This window comes from Chiloscyllium plagiosum, chromosome 18 (assembly GCF_004010195.1).
Source record: "Chiloscyllium plagiosum isolate BGI_BamShark_2017 chromosome 18, ASM401019v2, whole genome shotgun sequence".
In the NCBI taxonomy this organism is placed as follows: Eukaryota; Metazoa; Chordata; class Chondrichthyes; order Orectolobiformes; family Hemiscylliidae; genus Chiloscyllium; species Chiloscyllium plagiosum.
The window spans coordinates 45,617,369-45,643,849 of NC_057727.1; the positions used below are offsets into that span (position 1 = coordinate 45,617,369).

Sequence of the window (26,481 nt, forward strand, 5' to 3'; positions counted from 1 at the left end):
TCTCTAATGCTGTTCTTGTTGGCTTTCTCTCAGCCATAAAATAAAACCCATGTGGACACTTGTGTGACATACTCACCTGCATAAAATTTCCTTATTCCCGTTATCCCCAAAGAACCAATTTCCAAATCTTTTTCACCTTCAGCTCACTCCATCACCCTACCAGACCTCATCTTCTTGATCTCCCCAACCTCCATATACACATGATCCTCCCTTCTCCACAACCAGCGTATTCCTCTCCTTTTACTCTTGGAGTCAATGGAAATCATTCTGACATTTTACTCTGCCGCCTTTTGGATGCGATATTAAACAAGTATCAGTTGCTTGTTTGTGGTTCTTAACAATATTCAAGGAGAAGCTGATCAACATCTTTAGATTAGATTAGATTAGATTAGATTAGATTAGATTACTTACAGTGTGGAAACAGGCCCTTCGGCCCAACAAGTCCACACCGCCCCGCCGACGCACAACCCACCCATACCCCTAACCTAACACTACGAACAATTTAGCATGGCCAATTCACCTGACCTGCACATCTTTGGACTGTGGGAGGAAACCGGAGCACCCGGAGGAAACCCACGCAGACACGGGCGATATTAAACAAGTATCAGTTGCTTGTTTGTGGTTCTTAACAATATTCAAGGAGAAGCTGATCAACATCTTGCTGTGTACTAACTCCACTGAAGGAAAGTAATCTCTTTTATCTCATTTTCTAAAGTGGGACCATGTCAATTGTAAAATGGTTGCCACTCCTGTCTACAAAGCAAAAGCGAATATAATTCAGAAGCAGTTTGTTTCTGCTTTATTCAGATTTCTTAAACTTCTGCATAAAGCAAAGCTCTGCGTTCCTTTCTTTTTTTGCCGCCACATTTTTAAATTTGTTCCTCAAATACCTTCACTTTCAATTTGCACCCTGTTTTCATGAGACACCTAAAAGTCCTTATATTCAATTGTCATTCTGTGCTCTCTCCTGAGTTGCCCCTCCAGCCCTAAGCTTTCATTTCCCCTCTCTCATCATTAACTTTTAATCGCCATTCTGTTCAGTGCTTAGATATATCTCTCTGCGCCGAGAGAAATTTTAGTTACTTTTGCCAAATGCTTTTGTTTATGCAGTATTGTTTTGCTGAGGTGTCCTATGGAATATTGTAAAAAGCACAACCAAAGTGTTTGACTGTTCCCATTCTGAACAAAAACTCCTCCCAAATTAACCAAATTATATTCCCTATTTCCCACTACTTTACACCCTACATGAGGAAGTGATGTGCTCCTCCACCATTCCCTCCACAACCAAACTCTCAACAGCCCCCATTCTCTCAGATTAACCTAGACTAAATCAAATTAATTAGGAATTCATAACTTGTTAAACTAGATGAAATGAGGCAGGAGTAGTGGCCAATTCCAATGAAAGGCTTTCACTGAACAAAATGATAAAATAAACCCATTAAGAATACAAATGAATTGAAAGATTTACTCCAAACAACTAACAAACCTGTAAAACACTAGCCAAGCATACTGCTGCTATTTTATTCAGTTCATATAGGAGCAGCATACGGCCCAAGCGCACTGGCACTTCCCCGCGTATTTAACTCCTGACAGGCTGTATCACAGAAACAGCAGAGGTGAGGTGCATCCCTACAGGAGGAGAAGAACAACACCCTGCATTCTCACAGTGCTCAACACATATTAAAACATGAGCCTGAACGTCACAGAGAGTAAATAATTGTGTAAGAAAGAGGTTGGGAAATAAACTAAGCTAAGGGAGATCAATAGCAAGATGCTGCAGTTTATGAAAGAATGTTCAAGAGCATGGTATCAACGTAACTGAAGAGTAAGCCATGAAAGGTGAGTTTAGCAAAAGAAACAAAATAGGAAGAAAAGATAGTACACTATGGCGTGGTAAGATAATAATAAGACAAAAGAAATAGGCCATTCAGCCCACCACTCAATGAAGTCACAGTTGATTTATTAACACTCACCTCCACTTTCCTGCCTTTTCCCCATAGTCCTTGATTCCTTTACTGATTAAAAATCTGAGCTAGAATAAATTGCAGAGGAAGGATGGGAAGGACTATGAAGGTATAGGCCAGCATTTAAAATTCATTGTAGTAGGTGAAAAGAAGCCAACTAGGGTCTGCAAGGGTAAGTATGACAGAAGACTGTGCCTCAGAAAATGCTGGGGCATATTAAGTGTTTTGAATTGATCTGATTGGACTAAAAGAAAATAAATGCAGAAATGGGAACAAAGTTGAATGTTCGCAACATTCAAAAAATCTTAGAAACAAATCAAAAGTAAGAGATAAAAATACAGCTGATGAGGATGGAGGGAAACAGTGGGTTTTTCAAAGATAACGGCTATTAGTTTTGAATGCTGGGGAGATGTATAAGCAAGAGAGCTTTTGACAATATGAACAAGAATAAGACCAAGGAGACGGATCAATGTGGATCTATGTCAAGGAATGGAAGTGATGTCATGAGATCATAAAACCATAACATGTAAAAACAAATGTAGACCATTCAACTCATCATGTATGCTCCGCCAGTCAATGAGATCATAGCTAATCTCATAATTCTCAATGCCTCTTTCCTGCATTTTCTCTATAATCCTTGATTTCCTTCCTAATTAAAAATCTGTCTATCTTTGCATCAAACATACTTAACAACCCAGTTTTGAGAGCCCTCTGCAATGATGAATTCCACAGATTCACTTCCCTCAGAGAGAAGAAACTTCTTTTCATCTCTGTCCTATGTATGTGACCTTATATTAGGTTATGTCCTTTGGTCCTAGACACTCTCACAAGGGGAAACAGCCTTTCTGTATCCACCCGGACACTTTCCCTAAGAATTTCCTTTGTTTCAATAACATTGTCTCTCAATCTTCTAAATTCCAACAAGTATAGCCCCAGACTCTGATCATAAGAGTGGCATCATGGTGGAGGCAAGCCTAGTCATTAGGAGAATGAGAAAGGGGTGGAATTAGGTCCCTAAACTTGCGTTCCGCTAAAGTTATGTTGTTAGCACCCTTCTGTTTTACATCAGCCATGTCTACTATCTACAATGACTCCTAGATTAGCAGCACCTCAACTTTAAAATTCGAATCTCTTTCGGTAAAATTCTCTGCAGTCCTCCAATTTCAGCCACATATGTAACTTCAAATTCCCTCTGGCATCATTGGTAACTGTGCTTTCAATTCTCTAGGCCCTTAACTCTGGAATTCCTTTCCTAAATCCCTCTGCCTTTAAAATCCCTCATCAAAACTTTGCTCTCTGAGTAAGCTTTTGGAAACCTGTCTTAATATCTCCTTCTTTTGGTTGATGCCAATACTTGTTGACAGTCTGATTACAGTCGTAGAAGTGAACATTTTAGTAATTGTATGTTAATTATATTTAATTTTATATAGGTGGTGGACATTAATTTGGAATTCACTTCTTCCTCTGTACAGTATATAGATCCAGATTGCAACTGCAGTTGATGGCTACGGAGATGGATGTTGGTCGCATATACTCCAGTAGACAGATCCTTATAAAAGGTATTAAAATATTGGTTCCAGCTTTATTCTTAACCAGCTGGTTTTCTGATTATAACAACCTTCATTATAGTTATCCAGTGCTCCAAGGTGCGACTGGACTATAAACGCACTTTACTTAGGAGAAAGAGGCAGCTGAGTAAGAAGTGAAATGTAAAGACATAAGGGAAAATAAAAATAAATACACAATTGTTCTGGTATTCAATATTTGATTTTGGTTTCCTTGTATTTCACCTTTTTCTGTTTCTTTAAGTCTCTCATGTGGTTTGACTCGTGCCTTTGACTTCAAATACTTGCAGGAGACTGAAATTCTTTCGTAACATTAGCAATTTTCATTGGCATTATCGCTAATAAGAGAGGCTCAAACCACCACAAAGATCTATAGAAACCTAAGGATTATATTAAAACCCATTTCAAGAATATGGACATTCTAGATAGGCAACCATACTCAATAAACTCAAAATATGTGATGAAACAGTCTGGTTAAACAACACGCACATACTGGAAGTAGATGGATATTATCTTCAATACAATACTGCACATTAATTTATGGTACTTTTACAGAGTAGGTATGATTTGAGATTTGAGAGTAGGCTATCAGTTACACTCATCAAGTGCATTCAAGAATCAGCAAACTAAGGCATAAAACATAGCCTGAAGCAAAATGTGCAGATATTGCAGAAAAGGATTCACATGACGAAACAATGAAGCTATGGAAGAAATTATCAACAGAGAAAGAGAGATTAACTCAATAAAGACTACAAGAAAGCATGTAGATGAGCAGAAGATTCTATGAAAACTAGATCTAAAAGACACATGACGAACATGAGAAAGAGTATCTGAGAAAATACTTGTAAATATAACAGAATTAAAAGTAGAAACAGAATGTCTTACCAAACATTGAGAAAAGTGATTGACAAAGTGAAAACATATGACAAAGAAAGATTACATAGAGAGCTCGTAAAGTACATCACTCTGAGAGAGAATATGCTTATAAATATAAAAATTGTTATGAAGGCTACAATATATTGTTATTAGAGAACCTGAGATCTAAAGTTGAGGTAAATATGTTTTTGGTTTCAGAAGTCTGGGAAGATGACCTTTTTTAAAGGGGTCAAAAACTCACTTTTTAGCAGTAAGTCAAATTGCTTTGCCAAGAAATCATCTGACCTAAGCCAAATAAATAGGCAAGCTACCTGTTGAGATAATGGTTCAAGTGTTTACCAAATTATGATTAAGGCCAGCAACAGGTTGTGTTCAGAAAAAAAGGTTCATACTAGCAGATGTGCTACTTAACCGCCTAAAAGTAGTCAAGGTAGCTGGGAAAATTCCTTTCTATTTTTTCGAGGTCAATGAGGAAAATCAGTGAGTTAGCTTCTCAAGGAAGAGACAGCAATGAAGTGAGTCACATTTAATTAATGTGCAAAATTACACTGAAAGAACATCATTCATACTCTGGCCATTTGAGTACTAAAAATTAGAATGAAAAATAGAAGTGATATTTCGTCAGGATTAAATGTCTGTTGAGGATATTGTTTGGGAAAGACTAAATTTTTTTTACGCTTTTTGGGATAAGTTTTTCCTAAATTGTCTAGTTTCCTTTGTTTTTGTAATAAACTTACATTATTTTGTTAGAAGTACACTGGCAGCCTCTTCTTAATATATACAATGACTGACTACCACCATAAACAAATAGCAAAGATAAAACTAATGACCTATCAAGCTATATTTCACACTGGGATCTGATTTATCCGGTATTACCATTAACTGGGATCACAACAAGGTGCCACAAGAAAGGAAAGCTATGGGTTTGCAGAAGAAGAATACAGAAGAAAAATAAGAAAGACTGCCAGTCTAGAGACTGGAGCATCAATTGAGCAAATAGAGGCATGGTGACTCAGTGGTTAGCACTGTTGCCTCACAGCACCAGGGACCAGAATCGATTCCATCCTCGAGCGACTGTCTGTGTGGAGTTTGCACTTTCTCCCTGTGTCTGCGTGGGTTTCCCCTGAGTGCTCTGGTTTTCTCCCACAGTCTAAAGATGTACAGTCCAGGTGAACTGACCATACTAAATTGCCCATGGTGTTAGATGTATTCATCAGAGGGGAATGGGTCTGGGTGGGTTACTCTTCGGAGGCTCGGTGTGAACGTGTTGGGATGAAGGGAAACTAATGTACTCATAACTGTGTTGTCACTAATTTCCCAACCTCATCTATCTATAAAAAAAAGCAAGGTTCCGTCGCTCAGTGATTGCAATTCTATATTTAGTTGGATTTGATCTGGGGTAACTGACATTCTTAAATGGCTAAGATACTTACCTGAACAGTAAATGAATGCCATCAGCTGTTCATTAAACTTATGTTTGCCCACATGACTTTCAATAGGGTTTTGAAATTGATCTTGCTATAATTAGCAAGCCATTCCAAGCAAATTGGAACCTACATAATCAGGGAAACAAACTGTGTATCTCCTTAACCAATCACACTAAAGAGTTAGTAATAGTATCCAGTGCCTTCTCTAGAGCGTAAGATGCCAAATTGAGTATATAATTTGAAATAGAGATGGAAAGAAGAGAGTAGGAGGAACAGAAATCTGCAACAAAAATTAAAATCTGAAAGAATGAGTTGCCACAATTGTAAAAGTGAGTTTTCAGTTCAGAAAGTTGTTTGGCAGCAATTAAAATCCACCTTATCATTAAAAATGCTCTTACACTGGTACTTCTGATGAAATCTAGCACAAGTACTGCAGCTTTACACCATTTCACCTGTTTCAATGTGGATTATCTGAGCAAGATATCATGATAGTGAAACGTCCAGAAGATGAAAATAATTTGGACAGTAACCTTCTGATTTTTGTGCTTACACGCGTAAGTGTGGACACCAGAAGTTGCTTCTGATTGATGTTTTATTAATACTGAACACCATTAGCAAAATCCAGGCCAATGTTTATATAGAAATGTTAAAAACGTGTTCAGCACACTTGAAAGGATTTAGTGGGTTCTAGGTCATCAATGCAAGACGGCCGTACATTAGTTGATTTTCTTCACATTTGAAATGGCATTAAGTAGTTCTTCATGTATAATTGTGACATTTTGAATTTACCTTTGATTTTTAGGTTCCTGGTTCTTAGTTCTTAGGTAACTTGTAATCACGGAGGTTCCACTGGATGGATTTTTCTACCATCTGTCCTCCAGAATTTGTAGCAATCATGGGAAAAGGAATGTTCAAATATTCAATTTAAAGAGCAAGTTCTGTATCATGAATAAGGTTCAATTACAGTACGTAGAAGTATGATCTCTGAGATTTATCTAAGCAAAAATCAATGTATCGCTTCAAAGGAACTCTAATGCAGGACTTCTCTTTCTAAAGTATTCAAATACTGCTTTGTTGACCCTCTCATAAAAAGAGGTGATACTTGTATTCACAGAATACCTTTGTTGTATTGTCCCAAGTTAAACTGTATACTATCAGACTGCATTGTATTTGCTTATCAAAGCTGAAGTTAACTCTCTTTCAAAGCAACACAATTGTTCCACTATGTTTAGGTGCAGTGGCCAAACAAAGGGAAATATAAACCATGCTTTCTAACAGCTTCCAGCAAAATAAATTGTTAAAAAATGTGCAGCTGAACCAACCAAATAAAGGCTACCAACAATATAGCAGAAAACTCCTTTTTGTCGAACAGAGAGAGAGAATTTTAAAGGCTGATATTTGAAATCCAACTCAGGATGTTTACTAACTGAATAAGGTATGAGCCTATGAAAATGAATACTCATGCAACTAGAAAATAATGATAGCCTTTTCAGGTTCTGTTTTTGCGTCAATTTGTCTGTATTAATTATATAATATTGTAAACAGGATCCTTGTAAAGACTATGTGCAAACTCTTTAAATCAGATAAAGACAATCAGTGTGTTGCAGAATTTGTAAGTAACTGAGCTCTCATTTACACTATGACAGTAAAATTGGTTTCGGATTCACAGCTGTTTTAAATCGAAAGCACCATTTATATTTCAGCATCAAATTCACATTTGTTTTAAATTTGCAGCTGAATCTAGAAATATGGTCAGACAATGGTGCTCAGCTATTTCCAGTGATTCTATTTTGGAGTAAAAACTCCCACCTCTTGACCTCAGAACTGACCTGGACTGTGAACAGGGTTTCAACATTAGGTTGGTCTAAGTGGCTAATTCAAATCTCCTGTAGGAAAATATACCTCAGCACATGCACTGTCCATGCAATTAGATACCACCCAACATTGCTCAGAGGAATGCAAGCAGTTCATTCAAATACGAATATATAAAATTCCCTGAAAATTATTCCATAGAGGCCAGTATCCTGTCACCAAGTCATCTTTTATTTATACATTGACAGTCCTTTACATGATCCAGCTTCCTCAGAGCCAGCTCTCAGAGTGAACAGATCCTCTGACACTCAGAAAATTTTTATTTAGAAATCTTTATTTATATTCCACCACCAAGGAGAAAGGAAACACCTGAGTGGCCAGTGACAAGCAGTGCCTTTCTCAAAGGGCAATGCAATGAGTGATCAAAAAAGGTGGAGGGGAGGGGAGGGAAGGGGAGGGCAGGGACAAAATCAAAATAGAATCAGAGGGGTAATGAAACACCCCGCGGTGCCCACCTCTTCCTGACAACCTGGAGGCTGTTGGTGGACACCGTGTGCTCCCTCTCCTGGGACACCTGGGCCTGGACACTCCTGTCTATATTTGTCAGCCAAGGCTCCCTGATTGGGCTTGTTAACCTGGATCAATCAGGACTAACTCTATTCTATGAGGTCCATATGACTGACCATGATACAATCACTCCTGTTCTAAGTCTGAGGACATAATGGGCCTTCTTCTGTTGCAACTCTTCCTGGGGCAATTTCTTACCAGATGAGCTTCCTCCAATTCTGTTACTGATACGGGCAATGTGTAACACACAGTAGCTCACCACTTGCACTCAGAATGTCTTGGAAGAGATTCATTCTCCTCTTCAGGCAGCAAAGGCATCAAGACAGTGATATCCACCATGACCATCTCAGATTCCAAGGTAAATTGAATGCTGAATGGAGGGGGAGAACCCATGGGTTCCGGAACATTAGGAAAGGTAATCAAAGAGCTGGCACATTTTGCACCCACAATGTTTGCAAGTTTGCAGCTTTCTTATGGTCCTCGTGCTTCTTCAGGACCGTTTTGCCTACCCACACTCTATGGCCATGCTTCGTACTCATGCAGGGCCATTCCCACACTTCTTGCACCAAACTTCATCCTGTAAAGTAAACTCTTTCTCTCTCACTTAGCAGAGTCTTGAGTCTGGCATTTGCATTCCTGATGCTGTTTCACCCTCCCTTCTCGAGTCCAGGAAGATCAGATTTAACCTGGTGCAGTCTTCTCTCCAGTAGCAACTCTGCCTGGAGATATTGCTGTAGTTGCATGAAGGGTGGTCCCATAATCAAATAGGAACTGGGACAGTTTGGTATCGTGTGAAGCTGTAGACTGTTTCTTTAAGCCTGCTTTCAAAGTTTGGACTGCTCTTTCTGCCAGCCCTTTGAATGATGGATGGTATGGAACTGATCTTGTATGATGAAAACCATTCGACTTTAGGAAATACTCAAGGTCCCTGCTGGTAAACAATGGCCCATTATCTGTGACTAACACTTCGGGGAGTCTCTGTATTGCAGAAGATGTGCTCACTTTTTCTATCATTGACCTGTGTTTGACGAATGAACTCTATGCATGACGAGCCATTTTCAGTGGGCTTCCACAATGACTAAGAACATTGAGCCCTTTAAAGGACCTGCATAGTTGATGTGTAACCGAGTCCAGAGTTTACTCGGCCGTTCCCATGAATACGAGGGAGCTGCTGGTGGTAATTTCTGTTCTTGTTGGCACACTGGGCACTGTCCTACCAAAGCACTTTATGCTGCACCCAATCCTAGCCAACAGAGATAACTTCTCACCAACATCTTCATCTAATGTGATCTGGTCTCTGTGGGTCCAAACATACTTAATTCTGATTGTTGAGCCCTTTGGTTTCCCTCATCACCACCAGCTGTTTCAGTTTTGCCAGGACTGGACCTTTCTGCATCCAAAGTCTGATATTGTCAGCTGGGGCTGGAAGTGTATCCAGAAAATTTAAAACCACCAGTACCACCGGTTGTGTATCTGCCAATGGGAGGCAGCTCAATACTTTTGCATTTGTTACTAGGCCTATCGGGACAGTGAAGGGCTTTTGCCCAAAACATCGATTTTCCTGCTCCTCGGATGCTGCCTGACCTGCTGTGCTTTTCCAGCACCACTCTGATCTAAACTCTCGGACAGTGTTCCAACTTGTAATTAAGTGAACTCCATATGAGAGCTGACCACTGAAGCTATGGGTGGCACTGCCTTGTACGCTTTAAGTAGACCTAGAAGGGGTTTGTGGTCAGTTATTATTACAAATTTACATCCTGACTCCAAATATGGCCAACTAACCTTCCTTCTCTACCTCAGCGTATTTACGATCTACATTAGCCAAAGTCCAGGATGCTACTGGGCTTTCCTCTCCGTTGGGCCAATTATGATCAAATAAGATCCCAATGCCTTACGGGGAGGCATTGTATGTCCAATACAGTTCTTGTTTGGGATTACAGTTTATCAATATCTTCGAGGATGATAGCTGTTTCTTCACTTCCCTGATAGTATGGCTAGGCTACTGAATATTTCCAAGGCTGCTCCTTGAAAGTAGAGTCGCAGGTGGATAGTATAGTGAAGAAGGCTTTTGGTATACTTATTGGTTAGAGTATTGAGTGTTGGAGTTGGGAGGTCATGTTGCGGCTGTACAGGACATTGGTTAGGCCACTGTTGGAATATTGTGCACAATTCTGGTCTCCTTCCTATCGGAAAGTTGTTGTGAAATTTGAAAGGGTTAAGAAAAGATTTACAAGGATGTTGCCAGGGTTGGAGGGTTTGAGCTATAGCGAGAGGCTGAACAGGCTGGGGCTGTTTTCCTGGAGTGTCAGAGGCTGAAGGGTGACCTTATAGAGGTTTAGAAAATTATGCAGGACATGGAGAGGGGGAGTCCAGAACTAGAGGACATAGGTTTAGGGTGAGGGGGAGAAAGATATAAAAGAGACCTAAGGGGCAACTTTTTCACGCAGAGGGTGGTGTGTATATGGAATGAGCTGCCAGAGGAAGTGGTGGAGGGTGGTACAATTGCAACATTTCAAAGGCATCTGGATGGGTATATGAATAGGAAAGGTTTAGAGGGATATGGGCCAAGCGCTGGCAAATGGGACTACATCAGGTTGGAACATCTGGTCAGCATGGATGAGTTGGACTGAAGGGTCTGTTTCCATGCTGTACATCTCTATGACTCTCTGACCCTTTTTAAGAGTTGATGCAAACTTGCCAAGGTGGAGGCCAGGTTATGTATGAACTTTCCGCAATAATTCACTAGCCCAAGGAAAGACCTAAGCTCCAGTACAAATGTGGGAGCCAGGGCACCTTTGATTGCCCTCAGTTTATCTTCCAATGGGAGTAATGTGACCTTGTCAACTCTGTAGCCCAAGTAGGTCACTTGGGGTGTGTGGAACACACGCTCCTCTGAGGCACTCACCTGCCTGGGAGAAGCATCTAATCACTATGTCCAAATTCTGTAAGTGCTCCTTAATGGTCTTCCCTGCTATTAACATGTCATCCTTGGGTGGATCTTGTGAAATGTTCTCCATCGTCCTCTGAAACACTGCACAGGCTAATGATACCCCCAAATAGCAGTTTTGGCACAAACCCTTATGTTTATTAATTGTAGCAAGCTTTGGGGAAATCCTCATCTAACCGCAATTGCAAGTACGCATGCCTCAAGTGCTGCCCATTCCACAAACTGGACTGGTTTGATGATACTTTCATTTTCCAGCCTTCTGATTTCTGCCTGTTTTTGCCTGTCAGGCAAATGGTACTGGGCAGGCCTTGTAGAATCATTGGATTGCTTCCTAGCCAACATGCAAGATGGCCTTGGCACCCTTCATTTCCCGAGACCTTCCTACAAGACTTCCGGGTATTTAATTAGGACTTCAGTCAGGCAGCCATCAGGATTGTTAAGCCAATGTAGGTGAATCTTTCTTAACCAATTTTGCCTCATCAAGCTTGGGCCCAAGCCATTTACTACAATCAGTTGTAACTGAACCATGTGCGTCTCATAAGAGACCAGAATTGAAGTTGTACTCTTAATCTGTTCCCCATATAGGTTCTCAGTCAAGCCATGGTCGTGCCTCAACTTAAGGATTGGAGCCCAGAGCAAATTTTGTTCAAGACTGGTTCTATGTTCACTGAAATGACTGCACCAGCATCGACCTCAAATAGAACCAGGTGACCACTTAACCAGACATTTATTTGGATTGGGTCTGATATGGATGTTGCTCAGCAATTTGACTGTTCCGAGACAGATGAAGGTGGATTTTCCAGGGCGTGCACTCTCCTTGATACTTGCCTATGAGTTCTCTTACTCAATTAAGGTCTACTGGGACTCGTTTGCTGTCCGCATACTGGCAGCAACCACAATGGCTTGCCAACAGGATCCTGCAGAAAATTTTGAACTGTTTGGCCAAGGTTTGGTTTTGTTTTGGGGTTTTGCTGTGGGCTGACCTGGTGTCCCTCTGTTCAGGTTATGACCCGAGTGAGGCTATACAATTGTTTTCACTTAAGTGGTGTTCCCCAAGCTCAGTCGGATTGGCAAGGGTGTCTACTTCCACATGCTCCACTTGTTGCATTTTCCAATGATAAAGCCAGTTGTGATGCCTGTTTGAAGTTCAGTCGGACTTCAGCTAGTAAGCGTTTTTGCATGGTTATATCATTAATCGCAAATACCAAATGGTCTCTCAGCATCTCATTAAGGGTTATGCCAAAGTCACAGTCATCTTAACCAAGTCAAAAATTCCAATACAGCTTCCCAAGGTTCGTGAATTATCGAGTTAAACCAATCGTATCTTAGTATCAGAGGAGGCTTGGGATTGAAATATTCCTTAACTAAATCTATCAACTCTTGATAGGTTTTATTATCTGGTGCCTCAGGGAAAGTTAGGTTACTTATAACTGAAAAAGCTGCGGGTCCCCAAGCTGTCAAGAGAATTACTCACTGCATTTCATCTGCACCAATGTCATTTGCCCGGAAAAAATAATGCATTCTTTCCACATGCTGGGCCCAGTCTTCAACAGCAGAATCAAATGAGTCAAGCCTTCCAAATAACGCCATGATGCCAGAAATGTTTACTCCAAATCAAGGAAAACTGTTGCAAGTGAATTTCATCAGGAATGTGCTTTTCTCTCTTCATCACTGAAATAACTTCATAGAGGCAGATATCCCATCACCAAGTTGCCCTTTATTTTCACATGGACAGCTCCTGACACTGATCCAGCTTAGTTGGAGCCAACTCACAGAATGAACAGAACCTCTGACTCTTTTTTTCTGTCAGCCAGGGCTCCCTGATTGGACCAGGTTAACAGCCCCAATCAGGGAACTCATCTTCTACGAGGTCCACCTGGCTAATCTCGTAACAATCACTACACCACGCCCCCCGCATAATAAATAGCCTTCATTGTAATCCCCATTTCTCAACTTTAAGAAAAAGTTTTAAAAAAAGGTTTCTACCTTTTGCAAAGGTAAACTAACTGGTTCACAAATCCTCTAACTTTTTCTTAAATTGGCCATATAAGCAATGATGCAGATCTTTAGTTCTCTTGGAAGTCCTGACCATTGGCGCCAAGCCTGAGTGAACTTTCTAATGGGATAACTCATGCTAAAAACTCAAACACATTTTCATTTCACCACGTACACCCCTCACCCAACCACAAAATCTATCCAAATAAAGAACTGTGGATGCTGTGAATCGGAAATAAAAATGGAAGTTGCTGGTAAAGCTCAGCAGGTCTGACAGCATCTGGGAAGAGAAATCAGACCTAGCGTTTCGGGTCCAGTGGCACTCCCTCAGAATTGATGTTCCTCTGAACCGTTCTGAGGAAAGGTTACCAGACCTGAAATGTTACCATTGATTTGTCTTCACAGATGCTGCCAGACCTACCGAGCTTTTCCAGCAACTTCTGTTTTTGCACCAAATCTATCTACCAGTTGCCAAGCAATGTTGTGTGAACTGGGTAGGCGTTAATAAACTCACTGCTATTTTGGATAGAAAGAACTTCCAAGTACTAGTAGAATGGATTTGGATCAGGTCAACACAACCAAATTGAATTTAGTACCCCTGTGTGAAAGAACATGCTGGTTCACAAAGCAAGAAATTCTCTACGATTTAGCAGCTCCCAAGCAGCTGCATACACTTCTTTTCTTCAGCCCTGTAAGAATACATCAGCCCTGTAAACTAGCATGCACAACACCAGTATTATACTGTTCTACAGAAAACAGTCATCCTTTAACCTTTTATTAATAAAAGTAGTGTACCAGCTCAAGTACACTTCAGATGCATCAGACGTGTACTTTACCAACATTTAAATATTGTCTGCTCAGCGCTATTTGTCAACAAATGCTAGCAATTGCAAAATACCTGTGTTTATTTTACATAGAACACTGATATGAGCAAGGTGCCATATACAAAAGCATTGCAGAACAAATCCACGTCTACTTTCAGCAAGAAGCTGAAATAAAAAAAGTATGATCATACCTCTTAAATGTTCCTGTACCTTTGCAAAGAGAGGTATACATAACTATCTTATGAGACTGGCTGCTTGATGCCATGACTATGAGAGGATTTGGCAATACCGTCTACATCACTAAGATCTTCTGTATCTGAACCAGAATGAAGCCCCTTCTCTGTGGCCCTCTTGTGGCAGTTTTCACAGGCAGTACCATGATTACATTCCAAATAAACCTAGGGTCTTCTTGCATTAGTTTCTGGTCTATATTCATTCCCACTGCTCACTTTAATAATTCTAATGAAATCAGGTTAAATCTATTCAGAGTATTCTTTCTTGTGACAGGATTTTATGAGCACTATCTCCACAATCTCAAGGCATATATTCCCTCCCATATCATCGACATGGAAACATGGAAAAGGTATTCTCCTTTCTCAGCTTTCTAAAGCATCTTAAACTCAACTGCCAAGACTAAAAGAAGATTTCCACAGAAACAGTAACAATATTAGGCATACGCTCAAAAGATCTGAATATATTTGTTGATACAAATGCCAAATTAATCTAGGTAGTAAATTCAACCCTTTAAACCCCTCCACTAAATAAAAATGGTAGCAATTTTCTGATCTTTCAAGGTCTTTATAGTCACTATCAATTAAATCCCTTTAGAATTATATGATGATCAGGCATTCTGAACTGAATCAAACATGGTTACCTATTTCCAGAGTGCCTACTGAAACATTAACCAAACCATATTACTAGTCAAATAAAGTGAGGTGAAATAAGGTACATATGTGGGACAAAACAATTTTCCATATACAAAGTATCAGAATACTGTACAACATACCCTTGTCAAAATGGCTATCAGGATCAACGTCCTTTGACAAAATTTAAGCTTCACTGTGGCAGCGCCAGGAAGTATTAATCATCTTTCATGATAAAGGTGAAATGAAAGGCTGGATTGTATGCTTCCCCAAAAACCGATGTGATGCGGTTACATCATAGCCAGTATGGGTCTTCCCTTCACTTTCTCATATAACCCTACATTTTCTGAGATTTTACAGAGATGGGGCTGGGTGCTGAACAACATGCCCACCCTTGCCGAATATTCTAATGACGAATTAAGGGCCATATCCCATCACCACCAGTATTTTATTTGGCAGCTTCAGCTGTGTGGTCTGGTATAGACAAGTGGAGGGGTGAGGCCCCTTTGTAAGCTTCCAGACCATTAAGGATACCGGCACACAAAAATGTCATTCCACCTCTTTAACTCTCTTGAACCTAAACCCTTCCCCGAGAACCCTGACACCAAATCTACACAGGTTCCTCCTTGTCCAGAGACCCAGGTAATTCTCTGGGAATGTGAGTTCAAACCCCATGATGGCAGGTGGTGGAATTTGAATCTAATTTAAAAATCTGGAATTAAGAGTCTAATGATGATCATGAAACCATTGTTGATAGTTGGAAAGACCCATCTGGGTCATTGACATCCTTTAGGGAAGGAAACCACTGTCCTTACTTGGTCTGACCATACATTATGACTCCAGACCCACCACAATGTGGTCAACTCTTTGCTGCTCTCTGGGAAATTAGGGATGGGCCATAAGTGCTGGCCGAGCCAATAACATCTCATCCTGTGAATGAATAAAATAAAAGTTCCACCACTGGAGCTGGTGAGCTACAGATCCGCCAGCCAATCTGACTGGTCCCAGTGTTGACTTTCTGCAGGCAGCCATTGGGATTTTGTGTGGGGTGAGCACGTGGGGAAGATGGGAATCCTAACAAAATCCAGTTCTATCCATGTGCGTACATATATATCCCATACAACAGTGTGGAGGATGAATGAAGAATTTAAGTTAATTAATCTGTGTCATCATGCAGATTCATATACTCAAGATATTTCTCTCAAAGTTCTGATGATCCATGGCCTTGCTTTGTTCACAAGTTCAAATAAGGAACACTCTTTAACCCAGAAGATCTCATCCACCCCAGAAAAAAAAACATCCTGTCCCCTGCAAAAGTAATTCTGAACATTTTCACTGCCTCCGCCATACCTTGAAGCTCACTTCATCTGCTGATCACTCTGTGTGAAGGGCTTCCTGACACGAGAAATAAAATTTAGCCTTTTATTTGCTTGAATCTGCGAAGTCTTGCTTCAGTCTTGTGAGTTAGTATGAAGCAAAATTGCGCTACTTACAATGTTGAAACTGTTTGCAACTTCTTTTCTGATGATTTAATGTCCATTGAAAACTTCTCTGACGGGAAAAATACTGACTTTTTCCTTTCAAAAGGGATACAATATGTGACTGTAAACTTAGAAAGACTGGCAAAAAAAACTGACTGATTATGACTGCTATGCCTCGTCTTCACTTAGAAAGACCCCATTTAACACTGCAGCACTTTGAAAGAAAAAAGTTTCTTTCTTTAAAAAGAATCTCTAAGTACTTTTGACTAATATAAAAGTGATGAGTAGAAATTGGACTAATGATAGTAACAATCTGGAATTCACAGCACACCATAAATTCACAGTTCACAGCCTGATATCGATTTCTTGTTATTTCCAAAAGGGGCAGCAATCACTGCTTTTCGATGTCAAAGTAACGTTTTTTTTTAAAGTATTTTTTGAACAATTCAGATTCTGTTTTTATGCTACACATTAATCAAAGCTATACCCTGTTGTCTTTGCACAGCGAATCAAACCTGCCCCTGGCAAAGAATGAGGAAAAGTCAACAGGAATTAAGTTTCAGTGCAACTGTTTACTCAACTGTGGCCTGCAGTTATTGAAATTTTATCCATGGTTTTGTGTGACTACAGCTGTAATAAATTCAGCATGACTGCAATTCTCTAAGTTATGGCACATTTATTTCAAGCAACAACCTGCACATCTATGTTGACTGAGGCAAACTGAAAAGTGGATCAACAAGAAAAGCCACAGCATTAACTTTACCTGTTGTTGCTGGAGATGAACCAATTCAGCAGCAGTCACTTCAATCGAGGATGAGTCGCCGTTTGATCTCCCTTCCCTTGTGCTACTGTCTGGATAGTGATTACCACTGTTAACTTCGTTCTGATTGGCTGAACCGTTGCTTGCTGCCTCAATCCCAGATTCTTGCATCATGACTCAAAAACCTGAAAAATAATTCAGAACAACAGCTGTTAACACAGTAATCTGAGATTTCATCCTCAGATCCTGAGTTGCCAAAACCGTGAAAAGGTAGTGACTGAAAGCCATTCCTTTCTTTTAAATTGCTGTACATAGATTTTACAGTTACTCGATTACTGACACAAAAAAAATCTATTTTAGAAAGTCACACTGGATGGATTTTAGAAATTTTAGATAATTAATGCTACACACCATTATTTTCTATTCATTGGATCATACTATTTTTTGTGAGAATTAATTTCACAGGTGGCATTAAAACAATCATAAAACTAAATGAATAAGATTTCTACGGGTTTAATTTAGCTTTGTTTTGTGTCAGTGCTATACAACGTAATTAAAATTCAACAATACAGAAAAAAGTCAATTAGGTTCATTTCCCTTTAGTAACTAACACGAACAAAAAAAGGCAGAAACCTATTTCATCCTTGCGCTGACCTTTTTTGCTCAAATTAGTGAGGGAGGGAAAAATGTCCCAGTGAACAATCATGTGACGTTAACATAAAGTCCAGCATTATACTGGTAATCTGGTAAAGTTAATTTGGCTTGGAAGCTGTAGTTGTCACACCCAAGACTTGCCATGTGATTGTACTCCTGTTGCATTACTCTATTGCATTTTTTAAGATATGTAATTTTGTCCGTGGGCTGGTTCAATAAAGTTCTGATGTAACCCCTCCCTTCCCAAGTTTGCCTTTCTGATGTGCTTCTAAGCTGGCACATGTAGAATGACCATGTGGACAAAATGCAGTGGGTCAGGTGGTGTCTATGGAAATATATATTTCAAGAAACAGTATCTTCAAGTGATAAAGGAAAATAGGTGAAAGTGCAAAATGTATCTTCAGTCTGAAAATAGCAAGTTACCAATAGCTACAGTGGTCTGACTCTTAAGTATCCTTCTGCTTAGCTGCATTAATCACATACTTGTTAAACAGCAATATGAAGAGATTTCTTTGCTGACAATTATTTTATAACTTTTTGGAGATTTGGAGGATAGGTGCTGGAGTTAACAAAACAAAGAACTGCAGATCCTGAAGGTCTGAAGCAAACACAAAAATTGCTGTCGAAACTCAGCAAGTCTGCGATACCTACAGGGATACAGCAGAGTTAACATTTCTAGTCCAGTAACTCTTCATCAGAAGCTGATGAACAGTCACCAGCTCTACTTTCTCCCCACAAATGATGCCAGACCAGCTGAGTTTTGACAGTGCTTTCGAATTTTGCTGCAGCTTTAAATCCAGTTAAATTTTAGAATCACTGTTAAGAAAAACTAGCTTGTTGCTGGATCAGTACATCTGTATTTTGAAGTACTACAGATAATTGACTGGGTATGGAAAACATGCCGGAGGTTACATGGGTTTAATTTTTCTGATAGTTAAGGAATAAAACCTAATCAGTCTGACAAAAGAAATACCGCCTCCTTAACTTTAGTTTGCCTTTGGCAGTTGGCAGGCTTTTAATTCATTTCACACCTTGATAGTGATGTACTTGTGTGATCAAACCCAACAATAACTCTGCTTTGATGAGTTAACCTTTTTTTGGGAAAGTTGCTCTGCTCACAAGAAGAGAGACTTTATTCCAGGACAGTTAATGAAGGCTGACCAAGTCAGGCTGAAATAAATTAACTTAACTGATCAATTATTTATATGAAGCAGAAAAAATGCCCTTAAAACACTCTGCCTAATCATCAAAGGAAGTGAAAATTGAACTAAACACAGATTTATAATATCACATGCTTACTCCTGTGGGAAGCTCAGTCACTGGAACCAGAATGGGACTAATAAAAGCCGACTGACAAAGATTCTAAATTAAAACAATTTCAAATGCTGTGTGACAGAACATGCTAAATAGTAAAGAGTGTTTCTAAATCTGTAAACGAGAAACAAAATTATCCAAATATAATGTGGTTGTAATGCAGCCTAAAAATACTATGTATCATTGTACTGATATTATACATGCACTGCCGCCCCATAATGAATTTTCACAATTATAAAAGAGTAAATTTACGAATGCACAGCAGCTAAAAAGTAATCAAGAGAATGAGCCTAAAGGCTATTTCAATGTATGCAAAACTACTGACCCACAATAAACTGAAGGTAGCCCACAATGAATGCAGAATAATGCCCAAATGCTAAGTACCTATTCTGATGAGGAACAGCTAAAATTAACACTCAATTAATTTTTGAATCGACAAACAAATGAAACTCATAAATCTACCTTCTCATTAATTTTACTGTAGTGTAATACCATGCCGCAATATCGAGAAGAAACCTTAAGTGTTATCCATCATGAATATCAAAAAAGGGTAGCACTAAAACAGCATAAATTATGTATATTACCTGTTGGTAAAAATGATAAATGTTTTATCATTTCCAATGCATAATGCGAGTTTCAGCATTATTGAAGATAAAAATATGTGATTTTCTTTGAATACTCATCTAGAGCAAAAGTGCATTAATTAATAGGGGGAAAGGGCTTGCTTCACAAACACATATGATTCGTCAAGGTCACAATGTCTGTTTTTTTTCCTCATCTTTGAACTGTCGTAGCATTCTGTTGCCAATTTAACAGGTTCTGTCAGGTTTAAATGCACAACAAATATCCTGAAACAACAACAACAACACTCAGTACAATAACATAAAGCGTCCTTGTGGAGGTTTCTAACTTGTTTACCAAACACCACGAGGAACAAACTAAGCAAACAGTCACCTGCAACTGCCTCTTTCACTTAAAGCACAATACTACACCATTTCTGACAAAGCCCTGTTAAGTCAGCATTTGTTGAACAAAGCACTTTCTGTCCATCTCATGTACCCAATGTGCCTCTGCTCCTCTTGTTTAGCTATGTTTCTTTTTGTTAGCTGGTAGATTGGGGGTTGGGGAAGGAAAAGAAAGCAAACAATTGCATAGATACCATTCCACTCTAAGGAAATCTAGTGGAGAACTAAACAGTTTGCTTATCTGCTAGCCCCTTCACTCAAGTCTCTGATAAAAAAAGCAAACCCAAGTCTGCTTGAGTTGCATTCCACAGACAAGCTCCCTTCTGCTTTATCAAAACACCACATTAAGTTTTGTTCAACCATACAGAATAAACTGCTGCTCACACCCGTAAACAGAGGTATATTTGTTTAATAACTGATTGCTGCCATAGCTACAGTAAACAACCTGCCTGCATTTGTGTTCATGAACAAACACATCATCTTGCAAGACCAATTTAACATTAACCAGGTGAAATAATCGAGAGATTTTGTAGGTGACACTCAACCAAGACAATGTAAACACATTGAGAAGGAGAAAGGGGCCATTCTTAGGGAATCAAGGTCGAGGCAATGCATTGTGGCTTGAGTAAACAGTGGGAAGAACTTAAGGCAAACAACTAGTCAAGTCTTCTTTCATCCACTGACATTTGTACAAGTGGTGATTTTTGTATATTAACATATATCAGCTGCTGCCCACCATGAAACCAATCAAGTGAAAGACCAGACAAACTTATTTACACAAGATTCTATTTACTCACAAGGAAAAATCATTTGTATGAACAACTTAGCTTTACCAACCCATTGCTAACCCCAGAAACATGATCTATTTCTTTACTTCAGATGTACTCTTTCTTAAAATAAATCTTCCACAGTTCCTTTGTTCTAATTCACATGTACTTTCTGCAGCCTTAATATGGATGCCACAGCTAGGGCGCATGACAGATTACACATTTTTTTAAATATGGAATTTTCTTTTTAAGTTGTCTGACACAAATATGATTTAAGTGTGCATTTAAACTGGCTTGAAATAAACACACTCACGGAGAGCAATGTGCTTCAGGCAAAACTGAATCATTTCATCAAATGTCAACGTGTGGGAAAATGGTCTTACTGAAAATGTGTAGTTCAAACTATTATAGCAGTCTTGCAGTGTTGAGATATCACAAGGAGGGTGGATTTGAGGAAAACAAATGCAGTTTTTAACTGTACCAAAAGAGACCATTTTTGCTACAAGTCCTGCATTATGAACTGCAGTTTGTTGGCGAACATAGAAAAATATATAATTAAGTTATTTCTGTTCTACTCATACCTCATCAAAGGATTGTTCTATTTGCAACTAATTTGAGCTGTAAAATACAACTGTTCAGTTACCTTTTTGCAATTTGGCATACATGACCTTTTCTTGCGATATCGTAATAAGTCTTTGAGTGTTCTGATTGCCATCAATGTTTGAGTGATTTCCATTCCTGCTGTGCTCAATGTCGCACAATATACATGTTTAAGTTTAGAGACACAGTAATTATGCCACAAAACAAGACAAATTCCACCAACTATATTTCACACTCTGCACATTGAGTTTAAAAAATGTTTAAAATGCTCTTTAATGTGAACCTTCTGATGAATGATATCAAACACAAACAAAGGGTGGAATTTTCTCAATGCCTGAAATATATGGTCAATGGTGAGCTAGCTGGGAAAATATGGCAAGATTGGCAAGCGGGATTCTCAACATTCAGGAAAAACAAATCCCATTTTCCACCTAAGCTTGAATGATGAGATAAGAATCTTGCAAGTGAGTGCCGATAGGCCTGTTTGTACGCATCGATACCTTATTATTACCATTCATATCTCATTTATGTGCAATTTCTTATTCTCCCACACAGCAGAGAGAATCTAGTGAATTCTCAACATTAACAGAAAAGCAGGCACCTGGCGATTCCAGCTCACTGAATGATTCCCTGAGCCTCCACCTTGGCTGCCAGTCCTCAACATCTTCAACCACACTCCATGGGCAACTGCTTGCATCCTCTGCCTACAGAAGTTTGCATCAGACGTGCACCAGCCTCACAATATTAACATGATATATCTCTGACTTACATATGATACAGTTCACCACTTCAATATGCATTCAGAACTTACCAACACATGGCAACACTGTTAATGCATCAGAGCAGGATGAATCTCAGGCCTCTTAGCACTGACTCATTCTGTTCCACTTAGATGGTCACAGCATCTCTGCCTTGTCTTGCTGTTGCACATTGTTGCATCTTTCAGAACTTACAGCCTTGCAGTACTTCTGCCTGGCATTGCCTACCAGCATAGACACAAAGACAGATTGCCTGTCACATTTGCCAGCAATGGTCAGTCGGGGGGGGCGCGGGGTGAGCACATATATCGTTGTATAGCACAATGCTATATTTTTGTCATACCTTCAGCATGGGCGAGCAACTTACACAGCAAGCACATGCATGTGTTTCAACCAAATCTGCTTGTCACAAAGTCAACGGGGAGTAGGCCTCAGTAAAAGCCAGTGAGACTGCTTTTTTAAGCTACTGTTGACACTAAATCAAGAACTTGCTGAATCTCAGTCCTGGGACTTGGGCACAATCAATCGGCTGCTTGGGACATGCAGGGTCAGGGATTCTATATCATTACAGTCTGGGGATTGGGATATGGTCAGTCCTGCAGGTGCAGTAACCATTCTGGGGATGAGAAGTAAGTCAATTCAGGAGTTTCACAGAGATCAGACAGTGGTCTAGTCCCTCATCAATCAGATCCATCCTGGTCAGTCAGGGTGAGCTAAAGTGGGTCCTTGGGGAATGTCCACTGAAACTCAAGGGGAGTTATGAAGGGCCACTGCTGTGGAAAGGAAATTGGGAAAGCCAATTGTTGGTATTGGGACACAGAGAGGTTATTAATTTTTACACCGGGGTGGGGGGAGTGATACTCAATACATAAGGATTGGAGTCAGTAGTGCATTGGACACCATGAGGATTGGGAGCAATGACAGATCCCAACACCCTGGTGTCCACGGTAGTGTGTGGGGTAGCACATCATGATGCTTCGAATAACTACATTCGAGACAGGGGCTCAAGGGAGAAAAGCTGGATGAAAATTCAAATAATAGAGTGGGTTGGGAACATGAGAAAACTGAAACTGATAAGTTCAACGGGAGTGAGAAGAAGAAAGAAGCATTAAGATTTGTGAGATCATCTAAAATGACAGTTTGAGCCTATGATACACTTTGTGAAGCACAACCTTTGGTGACTTCCATCCTCATCTGAATTGCTAATACACAATGGAAATCAAAAATGGCTTTCACCATACCCAGAATGCACAGAATAGGTGGGTTTTTTTCGAGAATGTGGGCTCTTGTGAGCAATGTGAGCCCTGCTTCAAGGGGCAATTGCATTAATCCAGCACTTACACAGAAGAGGTTAAAGATCATAATCCCTTACATGTGAAATTCATGCAATTACCAATTGTACAGATACAAATCCAGCTTGCAAGCAGTCTTGACTATGCCACTGGTCATTACAAATTGAGCAGAAGTTGTGACAGGCAGAGTTCGCTCTCAGCTGCCTGTTGCAGAGTTTTCGAAGTCTCAGTGTGGATCTTCTGGGTTCACACAGAGGAAATCAGAATTATAATGAATGCAGATCACAGATGACCTTAATAATGTTACCTATGGACCACAATTGAGAAAGATGTACCTGAGGCATGGAGCAGATTTCACGTCTCCTCGAATTTTAAGTATTTTCCAACATGCACTTATATCAACGCTGACTTTCTCGGGTGATGCAGGGGGTGGAACGGGGACACAGTCTCAGTAATCCTGCCAGATGCACAATTTCCTACTCTATTTGTGTGACATAACTTGTGCAGCATATATCAGAGTAAGACCTCTCATGTCAAAGGTTCATGGCCAGATATGGCCCTGCTTGTTGGAATCATCCATGTCCCACTGCATAGAGGACTATGGTAAACTGCTATTTGTGAGTGAAGCAAATGGAACTGCTCACATTACTAAGGTCCTGTTCTGTTTGTCATAGTCACCATACAGGTTCATTGGCATTGTTCCCAATAGATCCAACCACAATAGGGCTCATCATCACTAGGCCATGGGCAACATAGGCGCAGGGTAAATGAGGGGGAACAAATCCTCCAGGAATCCCGGGACCAGTAGCACCCACCAATGGCTGCCAAATAGCTTCCACATGAACAAGACACAGCTGGTGGTCCCCTCAGAATGCAGAGGAATTATAGGAGACCCAGAGTCAATCGCTCTGAATGCCATTTCCTGCAGATATGCAAGGCACGTTTCTGTGACAGACTGTGTGAATGTCTCAGAACACCATTACAGGATAATGCTGCAGCATGACCTGTGACTTGAAAAGGTGGGGAGCCATCCCTATCCTAGTGGCTGTCCAGTTGACAGCTGTTTTTGGCTCCTCCTAAGTATCCACTCAGAACTGGGTGGGCTCTCACAATCTGAAACCCAAATGCACTAAGGCTGTTACCAAAACAATTCATGCTAGATTTGATCTCTTCATCGCATTTCCCCACATTTAGGTTAGTGCTGTACCCCGGGCAGAGGCCTTTGCCAAGACAGCTGACTTCCTGCAGGTGCAGGGCATTATAGACTGTACAGGCGTTGTATTGCGAGTGCCATATCATAAAGAAGCTGACTCCATCACGAGAAAAAAGTTCTATTCCATCAACATACAAGTCATGTCATCAATGCCACATCTTCGAAGTCTGCACGAGGCACCCGGAAGCTAGCACAATGCCTATATCACTGAGAACTTCTGTGCTCCTTCATCATTTCAAGAGCAGGATAACTTCCAAGATTGGCTGCAGGTAGACAAGGGCTACACTTTGAAATTCCACTGCACATCCTCACTGAGGGTGACTGTAGATACAAAACAGTCTATCCTGTCACTAGGGCCATCATGGAGCAGATGATAGGGCTCTTGGAATGAGGTTCTATGGCTTGAATCAGTCTCAAGGTGTATAGGCCAGAGGGAGTAATACAATATTTTATTTCTGTGCCCTACACAATTGGAGCAGGCAGAGAAGGGTTATGATTGATGCTGGGCCCTGGGCCTCAGCATCAATCTTCAAGAAGGAAGACAAGGACCAGGAAGAATATCACCTTTACCATGATATAGCAATGCAGCATTGGGCAAAACAATGGATTTAATTGACACTTGGGTGGCTTGGGTGAAGCGATCATTTGACTGTAAATTTGTTGTTGCTTGAAAAGCTGCAGCCCCGGTTTATTCACAAAAATATATAATATTTGTTCTACCTTTGCTTTTGCTGTTGCTTTATAAAAGTTAACAATCTCACCTGTTTGAAGGATTTCCAACATGTGGTGCTCCCACATAGGAAAAAGGCAAGATATTAGGCCACACTGGGCAATAGGAAACAAAGTGGCACTCTCTCAGAAAGGGTTCTAACACGGTATGCTTTGAAGGATAAGGAGCCTCTGTTGCTCCATCCCTAGAGCTGCAGTTAACATGACAGTCAATCAGACAGGAGATTTAAAATGGCAATATATTTATGGACATGAGACTCTATTTTGCCTATGACACACCATGACCTCAGAAGCTTTTATTTTCTGTTTCCTCCCACTACATATTAAAGGAGAAAAATATTTGGTAAAACTCAGCCAAACTAAACTGTGAGTACAGGAGTTGGGAGGTCATGTTGCAGCTGTACAGGTCATTGGTTCGGTTGCTGTTGTAATATTGCATGCAATTCTGGTCTCCTTCCTATCGGAAAGATGTTGTGAAACTTGAAAGGGTTCAGAAAAGATTTACAAGGATGTTGCCGTGGGTTGGAGGATTTAAGCTATGCAAAGAGGTTGAATAAGCTGGGGCTGTTTACCCTGGAGCTTCGGAGGCTGAGGGGTGACCTTATAGAGGTTTACAAAATCATGAGAGGTATGGGAAGGGTAAATAGACAAAGTCTTTTCTCTGGGGTGGGGAGTCCAGAACTAGAGGGCATAGTTTTAGGGTCAGAGGGGAAAGATATAAAAGAGACTTTCACTTAGAGGGTGGTATGTGTATGGAATGAGCTGCCACAGGAAGTGGTGGAGGCTAGTAAAATTGCAACATTTAAAAGCCATCTGGATGGGTATATGAATAGGAAGGGTTTGGAGGGATATGGGCCATATGCTGGCAGGTGGAACTACATTGGGTTGGGATATCTGGTTGGCATGGACGAGTTGGACCGAAGGGTCTATTTCCATGCTGTACATCTCTATGACTCTAAGATCAAAGAGAATCTGTACGGCAGTCTCAATGCTTGCTCATTTTTCACACAAAAGTCTAATTATTTTATTTACATTACCTTACAGGCTTGTAGTCACAACTGTTTTAACTATTTAATATATGCTAGCTTGTTCTAGCATATCCAAAGAC

General features: G+C 40.2%; 1 protein-coding gene across 7 annotated transcripts in view; it reads right to left on the reverse strand.

The window, feature by feature from the left end:
- foxp1b (forkhead box P1b) overlaps positions 1 to 26,481 on the reverse strand; it is a 422,867-nt gene that overhangs the window by 256,537 nt on the left and 139,849 nt on the right. For all 7 annotated transcript variants that reach the window (XM_043708338.1, XM_043708343.1, XM_043708337.1 and 4 more), the window contains one exon: positions 17,085 to 17,266. In XM_043708338.1, coding sequence (XP_043564273.1) covers positions 17,085 to 17,255 — 171 coding nt within the window. In that variant the 5' untranslated portion in view covers positions 17,256 to 17,266. The remainder of the gene's footprint in view (positions 1 to 17,084; positions 17,267 to 26,481) is intronic.